At 53.6% G+C, this 17,418-nt stretch overlaps 2 protein-coding genes across 6 annotated transcripts in view; both read right to left on the bottom strand.

The window, feature by feature from the left end:
• Positions 1-403: 403 nt before the first annotated feature.
• BCL9 (BCL9 transcription coactivator) lies at positions 404-16,220 on the bottom strand. The gene is made up of 7 exons (XM_059674529.1): positions 16,086-16,220; positions 14,958-15,274; positions 13,637-13,826; positions 10,495-10,594; positions 5,466-7,704; positions 3,808-4,068; positions 404-2,704 (listed from the first exon to the last, which is right to left on the bottom strand). The coding sequence occupies exons 1-7, from the start codon at positions 16,136-16,138 to the stop codon at positions 1,587-1,589; spliced, it is 4,278 nt and encodes a 1,425-aa protein (XP_059530512.1). The 5' UTR covers positions 16,139-16,220; the 3' UTR covers positions 404-1,586.
• The window catches only part of LOC132220879 (uncharacterized), an 81,977-nt gene continuing 80,683 nt past the window's right edge, over positions 16,125-17,418 (bottom strand). For all 5 annotated transcript variants that reach the window (XM_059674534.1, XM_059674533.1, XM_059674530.1 and 2 more), the window contains one exon: positions 16,125-16,397. In XM_059674534.1, the coding sequence (XP_059530517.1) occupies positions 16,125-16,385 (261 nt within the window). In that variant the 5' untranslated portion in view covers positions 16,386-16,397. The remainder of the gene's footprint in view (positions 16,398-17,418) is intronic.

Below are 17,418 nucleotides of genomic sequence, written 5' to 3'. Positions count from 1 at the left end.
CTTTCACAGGGGTCGCCTAAGACCATCGGAAAACACATATATAATTACATATTGTTTTTGTGATTAATCACTATGCTTTAATTATGTTCAATTTGTAACAATGAAATTGGGAGTCACAACATGAGGAACTGTACTAAAGGGTTGCGGCATTAGGAAGGTTGAGAACCGCTGAGGTAACATTCAGCAGGGGGACCAGGGCCGCTCTTCTGCCTTCAGCCAGGATTTCATGATGGAGCTGGGAACAGAACAAGATACTCTACAAGATACTCAGTAGCAAGGACTCTGCTTCTGCTGTGAAGGCCCTTTATGTATCTCCCCTAACCGCACCGTCAGTCACCTCCAATCCACAGGCGCTATGCTTCTGATCATGTGGCAACAGGAATCCAAACAAACAAAAAGGCAGTTCACTTTTGTAAGAAACAATATATTTATTTTCTGACACCACAGCTCTGGTGAGTGGTTTTGTACCAAATTTAATGGAGGTTACACAGAACGTTTTACGCATGGGAGCGGGGAGGGGAGGAACCACAAAATTAAAAACAAAATCCTGGGTAGCTTTTAGCATCTGTTCCACTCCCACATTAATAAAATTCACTTGGGAATTCCTAATAAAAGAACAAAAAGCAAGGTATACTGGGGAAGAAAAGACGAAGGGAAAGAAGACCCTGGAGATTCCAAAGACGGGCTTCCCCCCGAAGCCAGGAGGCCGCCGGCATGAAGGAGTCTGTCGGGTTACTTCCCCAAAATAACGCCGTGTATTGCAGCTGCCAAAGGGGACAGAGAAGAGGGAAGCAGGGGCCGCCCCTGGGGACACGAGGGAAGGAAACGCTAACCAAGGAGGTGGGAAGGAGGGGAGGGAAAACGAGAGAACGGACGGTGGGTTGCAGACGGGGAGACAGTGCTGAAGACTCTTGAACTGAAAAACAAGATGTCCTAAATGTCATGATCTTTAAAAAGAAAATATTTCCCCCTCCCCCCACCCCTTGCTGAACTTAGTTCCTTTTTTTGTGCTTTTCATTAATACTCTGCTCTGAGGTCGTAGTTTGGTTTTTCTGTACACTGGAGTTGAAAATAGTCCAAAGGTCTGAAGATGGATTCTCCACCTAAAGTAAACAGCCCAGCATCCTGTTCTCCTCGCGTCCCAAAGACTTCCGTCTCTGCTAAAATCCCTTTTACAATATAGTACAGTACACGCAAAAATAAAGCCCAAAGCGGAAACAAAACCAGAAAAGAATCCTGGGAGAAGCCAGTCCAAAGGACGTAAACATACAGAGAACGGTGCAACACGTGACCGATGGCAATTCTAAAGCACGGCTACAGATTCCCAAAAGGAGGTGCCATCATGGGATACCCAAGTCCACAAAAATAATCTTTAAAAAATAAATCTTAAAAAACACACACCTGTTGATTAAATGAATCATTTGTTTTCTGGTAAATCCATACATTCTCGAGTTCCCCCCTCCCCCAAAGCAGCCCTCGGGCCTCTGTTCTCCTATTGCATGACCGACAGTCTCCTGGGGCCCCTAAGCAGCCCTCAGGACTGAAATCTCATCCGGACGAGGATCGGCACATCCAATCGTAGCAGCTTAAAACATCATGTTTCCTGGGTTGCCAGGTCCTTGACCGAATCCACCCATGCCCACGTCGGCGGCCATGCCCCGGGGCCGCATCTGTGGGGGGACCATGATGTTCTGTTGGGGTCCCATCATGCCCTGCATGGACATCATCATGCCCGGAGAGCCCACGGGCCCAGGGTGGGGATAGAGCCCGGCCGGTCCCCGATCCTTGCCAGGGATCATGCCCACGGCAGCAGCTGGATTGCTCATCAGGGCGGGCTGGCCGGGCATTGCCGATTGTGCTGGTGACATCATCCGATGGTGCGGTCCCATCATGCCTTGCTGGAGAAAGGCTGGTGGTCTCATTGGGTTGTGGCCTGGCATGGACGGAGCTGTGCCAAGAGGGATGTCTGGAGTTCCCACGGGGCCTGGACCTCCCATGCCAGGTAATGCCAGTCCCATCCTGGGGGCTTGCTCGCCCATCATCCCCTGCATGTGCGAAAAGCCAGGCCCGGGCCCCTGGGGCTGTTTGCGGCCCGGGACTTCCCCGCGAGGGAAGTACTGCAGCGTCTGGCTGGGCTTCTCCGAGGGAATGATGCGAGACAGGTCAAACTCGGGGATGCCGGTGGCTCCAGGTCGGATGACCTCCTGCAGGTCTGGGTCTGTAAACACTGAAGGCATGCTGTTCCCCAGGACGGCGAAAGAGTCAGGGCCCCCCGGGCCTCCAGGCTTACAAAGTGCTGCGTCTGCTGAACTCGGGGGCAGGTTGCTGGGGCGGCCCAGGGGGCCTTCTCCGGGGAAACCCATGCCTCCTGGGAAGCTGCCCTGCCCCCCACTGGGGCCGTTGTGGGGGAAAGGAACCTGCTGGGGGGGAGACTGTACTGGAGGGAAGCCCTGGGGAAAGCCCATCCGTCCTTGAGGCGCCATCGGAGGCTCCTGGGACCCGTGCCCCATGAGAGGATTGTGGGACATCAAGCCCGGCCCCAGGGGGACCCCGTGAGGAGGTATGCTGGGCCCCATGGCATTTGGAGACGGCATCTGATTGGAGTGAGAAAGCGGCTGGGTCATTCCCATGGGGCTGAGGGTTGGCATCGGGACCACGGGGTTTGGACCTGAAATTCGAGGATTCTGTGTATTAATGCCCAGTCCTAGAAAAATAAAGATAGAAAAGGTATCAACTTAACTGAAAGCAACTCAGTACTATAATCAAATTAACAAAACAATTATTGTGCACCAAATGTGCATGGTAACTTCGTAGGGAAACACACAATGCACAGCCCCTGCCCTCGGTCAGATGATAGCACATCTGGGGGCACACCAGCCAGCTCTCCACGACAATATATCATTGTCCGACACGGTAGGACACAGGTGTATGTAGAAGACAGCTAGGAACAGTCTCCTGTGTGAAAAGTTACAAACTAGTATGCAAATGAGTAGATAGTCTTCTAATATAGAAGCAAACAATGTGTCTAAATGACTTAAGCACAGGGCTTTTTTGAGAAGGAAGATTAAGTAGCCCTGAAAGTCCAAGAACCAGAAATAACAAGGACAGCTTCAGCGATTGACACGGGGATTATCAGGTTACACTGCCTTATGGAGGGGCATTTCACACTCGGGTCACACGGAATGCTAGAGAAACGGTCACTTCCAATGAAGAAGGGGCACTGCAGTAGCTGGTCTCTATGGAATCTCCACTCAGTGTGTGAGGACGATGCTTGCCCGGTCCGCACAGCACGTCCCGCCCTGATTAATCAGGATGGCCGGGATAAAGAGCGTTCCTAGCAATCAGAATGGCTGAGAAGTCAGTGTCTCTGCTGCCCACCCCACCCCCCAGATGACGTCCCTTGGTGTTCGTGAGACGGGGCTAGAGAGGCGTGGGAGAGTGCGGACGAGGGGAGGAGTTTCCTCTCTAGCCTCAAGTGTTTCTCTAGGAAACGGGCTTCCACCGTCTGAAATCCTATGGCTGCTTGTGGTTTGAGGCTGCCCTTTCAGGAAACGCTGGGGAACTAAAGACACTCTAACCAGCACGTTAAGAAGAAACTGCTTTCAGTGCGGCCTCAGGAGGGCCACACCCGCCCCAAACCCGGGGAACAGAAGCCCCAGAGCTTCTCTGAGGAAACCTGCTCTCTCAGAAGCACACGCTGAATCCTCTTAGAACGTCCACCTGTCGAGGTCTGTAGTTATCAAGAAAACATGCGAGAAGTTTCTCCTCTCTGGCACCAGCTCTACATCCCGTCTCCCTGGCTCTTACCTGGCATGTTATTCATGGATGGCAAGTTGGGAGAACGAGCGGGAGGCGAGTCGTCGTCCGAGCTGGCCACGGTCTTGATGGCGTCGTGGTATAACGGGGTAGAGCTGGGCATTGCAAACTTGGACATTCGAGACATCATGATGGACAGCGGGTTCTGGGACAGGGTGGGCTCTGGAGGCATGGTGTACGGTGTGCTGGAAGGGAGGCTGCCCGGCAGGTTCACAGGGGCAGGCTGGCTGGCTGTGGGCGGCGGGGGGCCACCTAGGAGAAGACAGCAAAGGAAACAGAAGTGGGCAGGGAGTCAGATTCCTCCTGACGGCTCGTGGGCCTCTGTGAACGAGCACGGCCAGGGAGGAGGCCGAGGAACAGGGCAGTGTTATTAGACCCAGGACACAAATCATCCATCTTCCAGTCAAGCGCCGTGTGTGGACAGAGGGAGACGGCAGCATGAGGCGGAGGTGACAGGTCCGCAGAGGGGAAGACAAACACAGCAAGAATGCGTTAAAAATATTAGTGCAGGCTGGGAAAGACGGTTCACAGACCATGATTTTGCTAAAATAATGTGAAATAAGTGCACTGTTCCCCTGCCCATTGCAATTTAGGATTTGAGTCAGGGATTAGCATAGTGTGAGGCCAGACTAGCGCTCTGACCCCAGGTACTATCCCATCACCCTACACACGCTCTTGTTTTTATGTGTGTGTTTTTTATTGATTTCAGAGAGAGGGAGAGTGTAAGAGAGAGAGATAGAAATAGAAATATCAATGATGACAGAGAATCATCTATTGACTACCTCCTGCACGTCCTCTACTGGGGACTGAGCCTGCAACCGGGCATGTGTCCAGACTGGGAACTGAACTGTGACCTCCATGGGTCGATGCTCAACCACTGAGCCACACAGGCTGGGCCCTATACACGCTCTTGATTAATTTCCACAACCAGTCTGAACTAAAAAGGTCTGAGGGGGCTGTCCCACTATACAGCTTTTGTGAAATGCTACCCCACAGAGAGAAACACTCTGGCTTATAGGATAAATCTTGTCTCATTTTGATTCTAATCTTTCTCAAGTGGAGACAGCTCGGACCTGGTATTTACACCCCAGTGCTTATCTTCCTCGGCCACCTCTGGTCTCGTTCACAAACCACCACCATCATGAGAGCCTCTCCTGGGAGGAAAATACCAATAAACTGCAGCTGATCGTGAGAACAGCAGTCTCCCGGGGGGCGGGGGGCTCGTATGTGCGAGAACCCTGAGGTCTCCGCAGCCTCTCCTCAGCCTGGGATTAGACGCAGACTCTCTCGATGCGAGGGCAGCCCCCTGAAGTGGGGAGGTCTGTTGTTTAAAGCCGCATTTACCCAATGCTGACATTTTACTTTGCAAATGTAAATTATTCTGTGAAAGGACTGATTTCCCATTTCCCTTCTCCTTTTACCCATCTGACAGGTGCCTTCGGCACTAACAGCCTGTGTCCTCTTTCGGGATCTGACACGCCTGCAGGACCCCAGGGAAGTACTGGTCACGCACTTTGCCAACAAAGATGTCCGCTGGCAAAGGCCACCTCCTCTGGCTGCATGGTAAGTGAGGACAGCAGTTTTCCTGCAGTAAGACTGGCGTTCGCCGTCTCCAGCTACAAGGTGACCGCAAGGACGCGAGCACTGACCTGACTCCACGCTTCCCAGCAAGGCCGGGGAGGCCATGGTGAGGGGCGCTTTATGGTTGGGAGGGATCCCGGGGCTCTGGAGGGGAGGTTTCGGAGAGGAGGTCCATCCGGGCGACGGGGCAGGAAGTGACGGAGACTTGAGGTGAACAGGCGAAGCAGCAGCAGACCCCAAGACAGGGGGGGACTTAATGGAAGCAGCAGCAGCTGGGCCCGCCAGCATGCCTGCCAGCTGCGATGGAGTCTGGGGGGACTTGAGATTCCCGGAGGGCGAGCCCAGCATCGGGGACTGGACCTGGCGCATCGTGGGAGACTTCAGGGGGTTAATGCCCGGGGAGTGCACCTGGCCGCCTGCCACAGAGATATCCAAGGGCTTCCGCCCCAGGCCACGCTGGACCGGAGCAGCGGTGCTGAGGCTCGGGGGGTTGCTGGGAGGGTTGAGAGGTAGTGGTGGCATGTGACTGAGCCGGCTGTTAGTCCTTTGGTCAGGCCCGATGGATTCTCTGAGATTCCGCAAGCCACTGCTGCTGCCTGGACCCTGAGACACGGGGAGGAACGGCCTGGGGCCCATGCCATACTCTTGCTGAGGGTGCTCCCCGAACGGCAGGGGCACCATCTTCTGCTGAGCGGGCAGCAAGTCCGCGCCCCCGGGGCGCAGTTTCATCATCTCCTCAGGGCCCGCCCCAGCCTCTCTCAGCTTCTGAGGTATCATCTGAGAGTTGGATGCCATGTTGACGTTCAGACTGACATCTCCCTTCATCCCACTGGGAACCATCCCAAACTCCAGGTCCCGCCCAGGGCCCATCTGCGGGGGCATTCCTTTCGGAAAGTCCCCCCTGGAAGGACTCAGAGGGCCCTCCACTGGGATCCGAGGGAAAATGGGGTTGTTCCCCGATTCCATGTGTCGCTGGGAGCCGGGGAGCATCCTGTTCATGTCCAGGCTGGGCCTGATGCCGTCCATGCTCATCCCCGGAGGGAGGCCCAGCTGCTTCTCTGCCAGCTGCTGCTGGAACATCTCCTCAGACAAGCCCTGGGGGGCCGGGAAGCGCTCCCCTCGGCCGGGGCCGCTGAAGATGCCCTGGCCAGGCGGGAAGTTCCGACCGTCTGGGATTTTTGGCACCTCATCCGGCCAACTGACTCCAGAAAGACCTGGTCTCGATGCTGGGTTGGGGACACTGGGCGCCTCCATTTCAGAGTTGATCATCCCTGCGAAGCCCGGGAGGCGCATCTGGCTCCCTGGCATATTGGGGTGGGGAGCCATGCCCCTCGGGGGCAGAGAATGCGGCATGCTGATCCCATCAGCAAACGGCTCTGCACCCCCAGGCCCCCAGCCTTCACCGGGGGCCATCTGGTACGGAGGGGGCGGCCCCCGGACCACCCCCCGAGGCCCGTGCGGATGGACCATCATGTCCTGGAGGGAGCACTGCTGCACCACCACCTGCTCCTGCTTCCTCCTCTTCTCCTCATAGAACTCCTGCTGCAGCTTCAGCCAGGCTATCTGCTCAGGGGTCATGTGATCCAGGTGGTCGGGGCCCATGGGCCCAGGCTGAGCGTTCATGGAAGGCGGAACCATTTCATCTGGAGAGAAGGGCACATCTCTATGTCCTTGGGGGCCAAATGGAGCTCCCACATCTGTCCGGGGCCCAGGTCCCTTCCCTAGGCTTTGGGACTGAGCCATCATGGCCTGTATCGGCCCTTCCGGTTTTTTCTGAGGCCCATCTAATACCCCAGGATTCTGCTGGGGCCCCCCACTTTGTCCTGTGAATTCCTTCTCATCGGGGAAAAGCATGCGCTGGATGTCTCTGAGCGTCTGTAAGGAGCGCTCCCGGTGCTCCAGCTGCTCCTGAGACAGGCCATCGGGGTTCTCCCCCAGGGCGGGGGGCTCTGCACTGGGCAGTGGAGGCGGCGGCGGGGCTTTGGGATCTGTGGAGGAGCTACTGCTCCCCTGCGAGACGGGGGTCACTGCTCGGTTGTTGGGCGTCAAGTTGGGCCCAGTGCCATCTGGGGGCAGTGGAGTGGAGCTGGCAGGACTGCCCACCGAAGGAAGCAGTTTGTTTTCTGCCCCGGGGCTGTCCCGGTCCAGGGGACGCAGGGGCGCGGCAGGCTTGGGTGCTGGTGCCGAAATGGGTGGAGTTGGCTGTAGCCGGGCATTCTGGGAAGAATTCTGGTCTTGGTTGGCCGGAGCTGGGGGCTGTTGTGGGAGAGGTTTCAGATCGTTCCGAAGGGCAGATATCTGTGTGTTCTGCACATAAATGAGATTTAAAACATCACTGGTAAATTCAACAAAAGGGCAATTAAAAGAGCAAGATATGTTCTAAAGGGCTCAGTCACACACATCTACATTGACACTTGCTATGGAAATGGCCCATGTACGACCCCACTTCGGACGTGGAGGCATTCTGATTTTTTTCTTCCCCTTTACTGTCAACTAGCCTCCTCTTCCCCTCACTGAAGATTAGGTTCCAATAACTGTCTCAGCCTGCCAGGGAGAGCCACTGCCAAGCGAATACATTTGAGTATCTATTTCGAGGAACAGGTTTGGTATCACATGTCTGCTATGTGTTTCTGATTCAGGGCAAGATCAGTTCCTTGGTATGTGGGAGGCTGTACGTAACACCTTCTTATTTTCCCCGAAAGTACAACCGTGTATGCAGACGTCTCACTGTCAATCAAAAGGCCTGATGTTTTCAGCTGAGAGAGAAAGTGCTGTCCCACTCCGCCCCAGCCAGAGGCTGCAGGCAGGCCGCCTCCTTCCAGCGTCTCCTCTCCTCGCCCTGAGTTTCCACACAGCCTGGCATCTCTGGTTTCTGCTTTCAGGCTGTGATCACTGACTCCATATTTGATAAGAATTTGTACATTAACTACAGTAAGATCATCTGGAGGCAGGAAGCACCCGTGGAGAAATCTGAGGCTACCTGGCGCATGGTGTCTCTCGATCTGTTCTTTCCAATAGAAGGAGACGGTCCTTGTCTCAGACTGGATGGTCCCCTTATCATTATTTATTAAGGACCAACGCTACACGAGTCCCGGGTGAAAGAAAGCACCCTCGCTCACAGCGGGTGACACGGATGCTGTCAGTGTGGGGAAGAAGGACATGTATGTTCTGGGTCTAAACCTTGGCAGCGCTGAAGGAACTAAAGACCAGAAGGGCCCAGCCACAAACCCCACCTCGGGGCTCTTTCCCGGCCTCCAGGGCGCCCCACGGTCCCTTTTTGATTCATTTGCTCCTACCTGCTCACTGAATCCAGTTTGTATTCCAAACCCCTAAGGCCCTTACCTGGCTCCCCACTTCCTCTCTGGAATGTTTACCTGTGTGCAAATTTGTACATAAATCATTATGTGTGTCTCTGCATAGGGACAGTCTGTGTTGAATAAACACAAAGACACACCTGAGAGCGGTCACATTCCGTGACTATGTACACAGAGGTGCCACCTGCAGGTGTCCATGCACATCCGTCTGCAGAACTGGTGTGGGGCAGGGCACGAGCCTGCAGGAGCCTGAGCCTGTAGGACCCTGTGCAGTCAAAGTGTCTTCCACACCCTGACTCCGAGTGGGGTGTGGAGGTCACCTTCACTTCCTTCCAGTGCCGTTTTAGGTTTGGTTTTGTCGACCAGGTTTTGTCTGTTTGTGGGGGGTGGGCACTGATTTCATATCAGGTGACCATGACGGGAGAATTAATGTCAGTACCATCCTTTTTATTTTAGACTTGTGGCAAAGGTGATTTAATTATCCCCAATTCCCTGCCTAACTCCTTTTCTGATTGCATTTTAGCATCAGAGAGGGTGGAGGTGAAAACTGTATGAGATCTGTCATTAAGTCAATAAAATGCTGCTTTGAGTTGCATTGTACCCTGTGCATTCTAGGACAATTAAAATTTAAATATATACATATTTAAGCATAAATTTAAAAATACATATACAGATAGACACCCCCCCCCCCCCCCCCACACACACACACAAACACATTTTAAATGTCAGATCTCTCCGCCCTCTGCCCTGAAGGAGTGGAGACCGTGAGGAACAGGAAATGCCTTTCCCAAGTCCAGGAAAGCCCAGGCTCTGCGATGTCAACAGAGAGGGACTTTGCTGATATGCCATCTACTTTATCTTAAATTGTCCCTCAGTCCTGTTGCCCTTTAGCTCGTCCCATGGTCGACACTGATCCCAGTACTCGGCGTGACGCTTCCCGCAAGCAGAGACTGCTTTGAACTTCCTATCTCCCCACAGCACCGGTGGGCAGTGGCGATGCCAGACACAAGGAGTACTTTTGGTTCCGTTTGGAGGACTGCCTGAATCAAAACCACCATTGCATGCTTTTCCAGCGTAGTTGTCTATTAGGTGCTTATGTTCCAGACAGGAAGCAGACTGACAATTTATTATAATTTTGGAAATATCAAGCAATTAAAAACATTCAATGGTTCTCTTTTTTTAAAATATGTTTTTATTGATTTCAGAGAGGAAGGGAGGAAAGAGAAACATCGATGATGAGAGAGGTTCATTGATTGGCTGCCTCCTGCACGGCCCACACTGGGCATTGAGCCCACAACCCGGGCCTGTGCCCTAACGAGGAATCAAGTCCGGGACCCTTCAGCCCACAGGCCAGCGCCCCAGCCACTGAGCCGGCTAGGGCTCAATGGTCCTCTTTGAAATAAATAAGAATCATCTGAAAGTCACAGAGACTCTCTGATTCATCTATGACTTCATGATTTACTGGTATGTACTCCAATATTGTAGTTTTAGTTGTTGCTTTTTTCTGCCCTTCAACTAGCTCAAGAGTGTTTATTTTTTTAAAACCTGCTCTGCACACAGGGTCTGAATTCATAGTCCCAGAGACAGTTACATGAAGGAAACCCTAACATACCTACATAACTCCCGTTTTACTTTTCACCTTTTCCCTCCCGGTAACTCACCAATGGGGTTAGATGCCCCGAACGCAGCTTAGGACCCTTGCCCTATTGAAGACAGTCACCAGCTCCCACCTCTGGTCCCTGCAGAACCTTTAACCCATCGTTCCAACTCCCAAACCACATACCAGAGGGGCTGTGCTTCGGTCTGCCTTGCTGCTGGAGATGTTCTGGATGTGGAAAGAGACGATTGTTTCCACCTGGCCCTTCAGCACCGCTTCGGCGGCTCTGCGGAGACAGAGAGCACACACGGGGCTGGTTTCTATTTCGCTGACCGAGCCCAAAGCACCTCCACCAGAACGAACTTGTCAGTGGGAGGAAGGGGAGTATGGAGAACCACTCGAAATGCTGAGTGATTCGAGCTCAACAGAAACAGGTTTTCACTGTCTATCATTTACTGCCAAACTTCTAAAATTAAAAGACAGCCATTAGCAAATCCCAAAAGAGGCATTAGAGACAAACCACAGGGTTTTCTCCCTCAAACCAATACACGGTGGTGGGTGTTTTATAGAGAATCCTAGTTCGAAACTCCAGCCTGAGACGGTGAGCATGGACCCGCACACCTAACCATCACAAAGGCTGTCAAGATTCACTTTGTATCTCACGGAAAAATCTCAAGTGAAAAAACAGCAGAAAACTGTGTAGGATCCTATTCACATTAAAAAGAAAAAATATATATACTAGAGGCCTGGTGCACAAAAATTTGTGCACTCGGGGGGGAAGGGAGGGTCCCTCAGCCTGGCCTGTGCTCTCTCGCAGTCTGGGACCCCTCGGGAGATAACGACCTGCTGGCTTAGGCCTGCTCCCGGGTGGCAGAGGGCAGGCCCAATCCCTAGGTGCAGCCCCTGGTCAGGCTCAGAGCAGGGCTGATTGGGGAGTTGGGGCGCCGCCCCCTGTCATGCACAGAGCAGGGCGGATTGGGAGGTTGTGATGCCACCCTCAGTCACCCTCAGGGTAGGGCCGATTAGGGGGTTGGGGCACCGCCCCGTCACACTCAAGGCAGGGTCGATGGGGAGGTTGCGGCGCCACCCCCTGTCACGCACAGAGCAGGGCCAATCCGGGGGTTGGGGCGCTGCCCCCTGTCACGCACAGAGCAGGGCCCATCAGGGGGTTGGGGAGCTCCCCCGTCACGCACAGAGCAGGGCCCATCAGGGGGTTGAGGAGCTCCCCCCTGTCACTCACAGAGCAGGGCCGATAGGGGAGTTGGGGCGCCGCCCCCTGTCACACACAGAGCAGGGAGGATCAGGGGGTTGGGGCACCGCCCTCTATCACCCACAGAGCAGGGCCGATCAGGGGATTGGGGCGCTGCCACTGTCACACTCAGGGCAGGGCCGATGGGGAGGTTGTGGCTCTACCCTGTCACACACAGAGCAGGGCCCGTGGTGGGGGGGGGGGGGGCGCCGCACCCTGTCACACACAGAGCCGCAGGGCGATCAGGGGGTTTGGGCGCTGCCCCCTGTCATGCTGATCCCGGTGCCAGGAGGCCTCTTGGCTCCACTGATCCCGGTGCTGGGAGGCCTCGCGGCTCCGCTGATCCCGGTGCTGGGAGGCATATTACCCTTTTACTATATAGGATAGAGGCCTGGTGCATGGGTGGGGCTGGCTGGTTTGCCCTGAAGGGTGTCCTGGATCAGGGTGGGGGTCCCCACTGGGGTGCCTGGCCAGCCTGGGTGAGGGGATGATGGCTGTTTGCAGCTGGTCACACACCCTTCAGGGTGGGGGTCTCCACTGGGGTGCCTGGCCACCCTGGGTGAGGGGATGATGCTGTTTGCAGCTGGTCACACACCCTTCAGGGTGGGGGTCCCCACTGGGGTGCCTGGCCAGCCTGGGTGAGGGGATGATGACTGTTTGCAGCTGGTCACACACCCTTCAGGGTGGGGGGTCCCCACTGGGGTGCCTGGCCAGTCTGGGTGAGGGACTGAGGGCTGAAGCTCCCAACTGCTCCTTTTTTTCTTTTTCTTTTTTTATTCTGGGCCAGCTTTAGCTCTAGCTCCAGCTCTGAGGCCTCTGCTGCTGAAAGCAGGTATCTGGTTTGTTTGGGTTCTATAATCGAAGCAATGTATAACTCCAGCTCTGAGATCCTGGCCGGCTGAAAGCAGGTTTCTGGGGTTTTGTTTAGCTTCTATATTTGTTACAATGTTTCAAACTGCAGGCTCAGAGGCCGGCAAGGCAGGCGGGGAACGTTGGTTTCCTCCGTCACTGAAGCAAGCAAGCCTTATGTTAGTTTCAAGCTGCCTGGCTGCCAGCTGCCATCTTGGCTGGCAGTTAATTTGCATATCGCCCTGATTAGCCAATGGGAAGGGTAGCAGTTGTACGCTAATTACCATGTTTCTCTTTTATTAGATAGGATATACACATACACATACATACACACACACATATATATAGATTTCAGAGAGGAAGGGAGAGAGAGAGAAATAAAACATCAATGATGAGAGAGACTCATTGATTAGCTCCCTCCTGCATGCCCCACTCTGAGGCATGTTCCCTGACTGGGAATTGACCTCCTGGTTCACAGATCAATGCTCAACTACTGAGCCCACTAGCCAGGACACATTTTTATAAATAACTAAAAATCCATTGATCCCCCATCCACCAGAAACACGTGACCAAAATGTTTAGAACAGTTAGTTATCTTGGTGAATTTGAGAGATTTTTTTTTCTTTTAAAATCCCTTATATTTTCTAATTATCCTAAAATAGACACATAATATTTATGTCATTTAAAAAAGAATACTAAGTTGTAGAAAAGTATTTGATGCAATCAATCCTTTTTGCTTAAAAGGTCTATAATGTGTGTTTGCATAAGCACAACATATTTTTGCAAGGAAAGCCAAGGAAGTATCATGGCTGCCTCTGGGGAGTGGGGGTGGGGAGGTTTTATATATAAATACTGGTTTTATAATATACACTTTTATATATATTATTGATTTCAGAAAGGAAGGGAGAGGGAGAGATAGAAACATCAATGATGAGAGAGAATCACTGATCAGCTGCCTCCTGTACCCCCCAACCCCCCACTGGGGATGGAGCCCACAACCCTGACATATGCCCCGACCGGGAATCAAACCATCACCTCCTGGTTCACAGGTTGATGCTCAACCACTGAGCTACGCCATCTGGCAAGGTTTTATATTTTAACTCTTTCTATGCTGTTAACTGTAATGATAATAATACAAATGAGGGAGGAGAGCAATTTTCAATGGGAATAAAAACTTAGGTGTCCAGACACAAAAGCCAAGCCAACAGCAAGCCACAGCCATCAACTTACTTATTGGCCATCTCAGTAGAAAACACATAGACCACTTTGGCTGGAGTCTTCTGAGCAGCTGCGGGCTCTGGGGCAGTAGTCTGGCCATGGGAGGGGGGAGAAGACCGGGGGGCCGTAGCATTTGACGGGGTCATCGAGTGTGGTGTGTGCTGTGAGTCCTGGGCCTTTATGTGGTCAGCAGAATTACATTCTAAAAGAATGAAAACCTCATGTCACAGAACAAATACACCTCTCTTCCGCCAGCATATACAGCATCACAACACAAACCCACCTTGAAAACCTCAAGGAGGAAGTACCTTGCTAAGAGGAATCCTCTTCTACTCATTTGAACTGAAATATGCTTTTCCCTCCATGACGAATTATAAAGCACTGCTCCCCACCTCCTTCTCTCCCCACATTCTTCAGATATTGGCATAATGTCCCCTCTTCCTGGAAACCTTTCTAGAACCACGTGGCCTGGACTGGACACCCCCGAGCCCTAACTTCTCTTACTTCAGCAGTTTGAATTGTACACATTCTATCATAGTTGTTTAAGGGTCTGCTGTCCGGGTGCGCCCAAATCCTTGAGGACAGAACTGCATCTGGCTTCCCGGCCACGGCAGCCCACACCCAGCACAGCGCTCCCACAGACCTGAGGGGGAAACGATGGTGGCTCCCCAGGCTCTCCTCCTAATCTGGGCTGGGGAATCACACTCCCACTTCCTGAGTACTGACCATGTGCGGGCCTGCAGTTAAGATTTCTGGTTTTATACCAGGAGGAAAAGGCCTAAACCCACAGCCACTGTCCCCTTCTTCCTGGCTCACTCCATTTCCATGGCCACCAAGTCTCTGCCACATTGGCACCGGCTGTGACAAACCTGGACTAGTGCCAGGGATCCCCCTGTGCCCACAATTCTGGCAAAGTAGCAACCGCACAGCACAAAACCCAAGTTATGGAGGATTAATCTGACGGAGAAGGAGAGGCCAGAAAAATTGCTCCAGTGGGGGCTGCTCCCACAGACAAACCGGAGCGGCTGGCTTCCATACTGAAGTACAAACAGCACAGAGACCAGCATCCATCAGAGCATGGTTAGGGCCATGGAGCAGGCGACCATAACCCCAGCACCTGCATCCTTGAGAGCAAGAATTCCTCAGCAAGGTGGTTCCACACTATTCTTTAGCATCAGAAAAGGAGAAGAAACAGTTCCACTTTAAAGGCAAGCTCCTGATTGGACACCTGCTCTCCCCACTTGGCTATGGGCTCCCGACATTTGCCAATGCCAGAGGCCTTCCCTCCGAAATACCTACTTCCCTCTGAGTCTCAGAGATCTTATAGACATACCTTTCAGGTCAGGGTCATCGTTTGGAGTCCCAGGATCTCTCTGATCAAAGGAGTCGGCGGAAATACTTCGCTCCCTTTTCCCCTTGCCCTTGGCACCATTTCCAGCCCCATTCTTCAGCCCCATGCTCCCACCTGGGCCAGGGAGCACTTTAGGGGTATGGCCCGCACTCTTGGAGTCACAGGGGGATGGCTGGGAGTGGCTGGCTGAGCCCCCCTGTTTACCCTGGTTGGAGAATTTGGAATCCAGCTGGGGGTTTCCAGATGGGGACATCACTGTGGGGGGACGGACCATCACCTCCTGCTTTGACTTAGGGCTACTGAAAGAGACAAACAACAGGGCCATCAGACACTGGGAGCAGCTGGTCGGCACACTCAGGGAGAGGCGGTCCCTAGCATGGGTCAGGGAGCCTGGAGGCCTGTCACCACCCGTTCACCTCAGCCACTTGCTGGTTCCCTCCACCCGCTCCCAGCTCGGCGAGGCGGCTCACACCAGGCTTGCCAGGTCTCGGGAACCCTAGAGCCACATGGGGACCCATCTCTAGGGCTTCTGTCAATAAAGGACAACGGTTTCTATGTACACAGAAGTGACTCTTACACGGAGACTAGCGCAGAGTAAACAAACAGGTCTCGGAGATCACACGGCCACCCCACCCCCAGCTGACGGCCTGGGACAGCTGTAACGGAGCCCAGCTTCTCCGCTGAGAACACGAGGTCCCGAGAGCAGGAGACCCCATGACTGGCAGGTTAGAAACCCCCCACCCCGCCAGGGCCCAGTCCCCACCCCCAAGCAGCATCACACTGGAGAGGCTACACTAGCCACTGCCCCCAGGGGGACCAGGAAAATTCTAGTAAAACATCAACTTCAGTACATGGGCCGGAGGAAAGAGCTTCCCAGCAGAGGGGCTGCTGTCTTGGTTCTGGACCGTGGCGCTGGGTGGTGCTGGAGGCCCTTTCGTTTGTGCTCTGGTGAGGAGGCCAGGTAAAGAGGACCGGAAGGGGGGATGGACAAAAGGGTAACAAAGAAAAACTGACAGAAACGCTGCGTTTACTCTTCTATGACTATTTCCTTATCTACGGCCTCTTCCTTTCCCCATTTGGTCGCACGGGCCCGCGGGGCAGCCGCCTCACCTCTGTGCGTTTCCTGATGGGGAGCTCCTCACTTTGGGGTTACTGGAATGCATTGATTGAAATCCTGAGCTTGCAGTCACAGGCAGGACGGGCTCCCCGAGTTCCTCTCGGGCGGCAGCAGGAACGGCTGCGCAGGGCAGTGGCAGAGGCCCACTGCGAGCAGGGGGCGCCCCTCAGCGCTGGCCGCCTCGGTGCCTTTTTCCTCTTTGTTTTCCTCCGCTGTGGAAGTGGGTCCTTTCCCCTCGCAGCTCCAGCATCCTCTGGGTGTGTGCCTCCTGCCGCCAAAGGGAAATCTCGCATCTCCAGGGCACACTGCGGGAAAGGACACCCAGAAAGATTGGGAGCAAAACCAGAGACATCAAACATCCCCAGAACAGGATCAAGGTTAACACAGCAGCCAACTCAGCCTTGCAGCAGCTAGACCAGGCCTCGGCTCTGTCAGGTCACAGGGAAGGGCGATGTTCACAGTCTGGCCTACAGGCCCTGGTGCTAAGACAGAGAGTGACTTAAGACGTTCTGCCAAGCACCGAGCCTCCCACCCAGGCATCACGTCCCGGGCAGATTCGAGAAAACACTTTTTCCTTGAGCCACGTATTTTCCCTTACATTTCTCTACTTCCAAATATAAAACCCGCAGACACTTGAGGTTTTCTTTTCTAAAAACAATGCTTTGAACACCACTGGGTACTCCAAATCCATAGCGACTCTCTGGTGTTTCACCTCTGACGACACACAATGGCACCGAAATGCAACCAGCCCGCCCCGACTTCCAGCCATGAAGCAAATGAATCTGCGCTCATATTCTCAGGGCCCGAGGCTGGGAGCTGCTTCAGGAGGCACTGCTGAAACCAACGCTGAGCCAGTACCAAACCCAATCAGTTCTCCCCGGGTTCCCATGATCTTCCTCGTCAGTTATGTCAACTGGGCGCCTGTCCTCACTGCTCAGTGGCAGGGGCTGCAGGCGTGGGGAAGCCTGGGAAGGATCCAGAATGTGACGGTAAAAGAACATCTTTGAAGGCTAAGGTTTGTTTTAGCCAATTTGCAAGGCTAATTTGAAGCATAAAGGTCAAGAAAATATGCCCAAACCTAGCCAGAGAGCAAATGAGAAAGGCCTTCAGGTAGGAAAAGGAGGTGTCTGTGCGACCACTGTTGCTTCGCCTCCCTCCCCGCTTTCTGGTATTTCACCGATGGGGAGGCGACAGGAGGAGGACATTATCAGACACAGGATTCGTGGCTCAGGAGCCCAAGAGAGTCAGCAGCAGCTCAGGTGTTACAGCTACGTACATGTGGGGACTCGGGGATGGGACTGACACTGGGAGTGTTTGTGATACTCC

This window comes from Myotis daubentonii, chromosome 18 (assembly GCF_963259705.1).
Source record: "Myotis daubentonii chromosome 18, mMyoDau2.1, whole genome shotgun sequence".
Lineage (NCBI taxonomy): Eukaryota > Metazoa > Chordata > Mammalia > Chiroptera > Vespertilionidae > Myotis > Myotis daubentonii.
The sequence above is the reverse complement of the archived record's forward strand: the minus strand, read 5'-3'. Positions and strand labels throughout refer to the sequence as shown.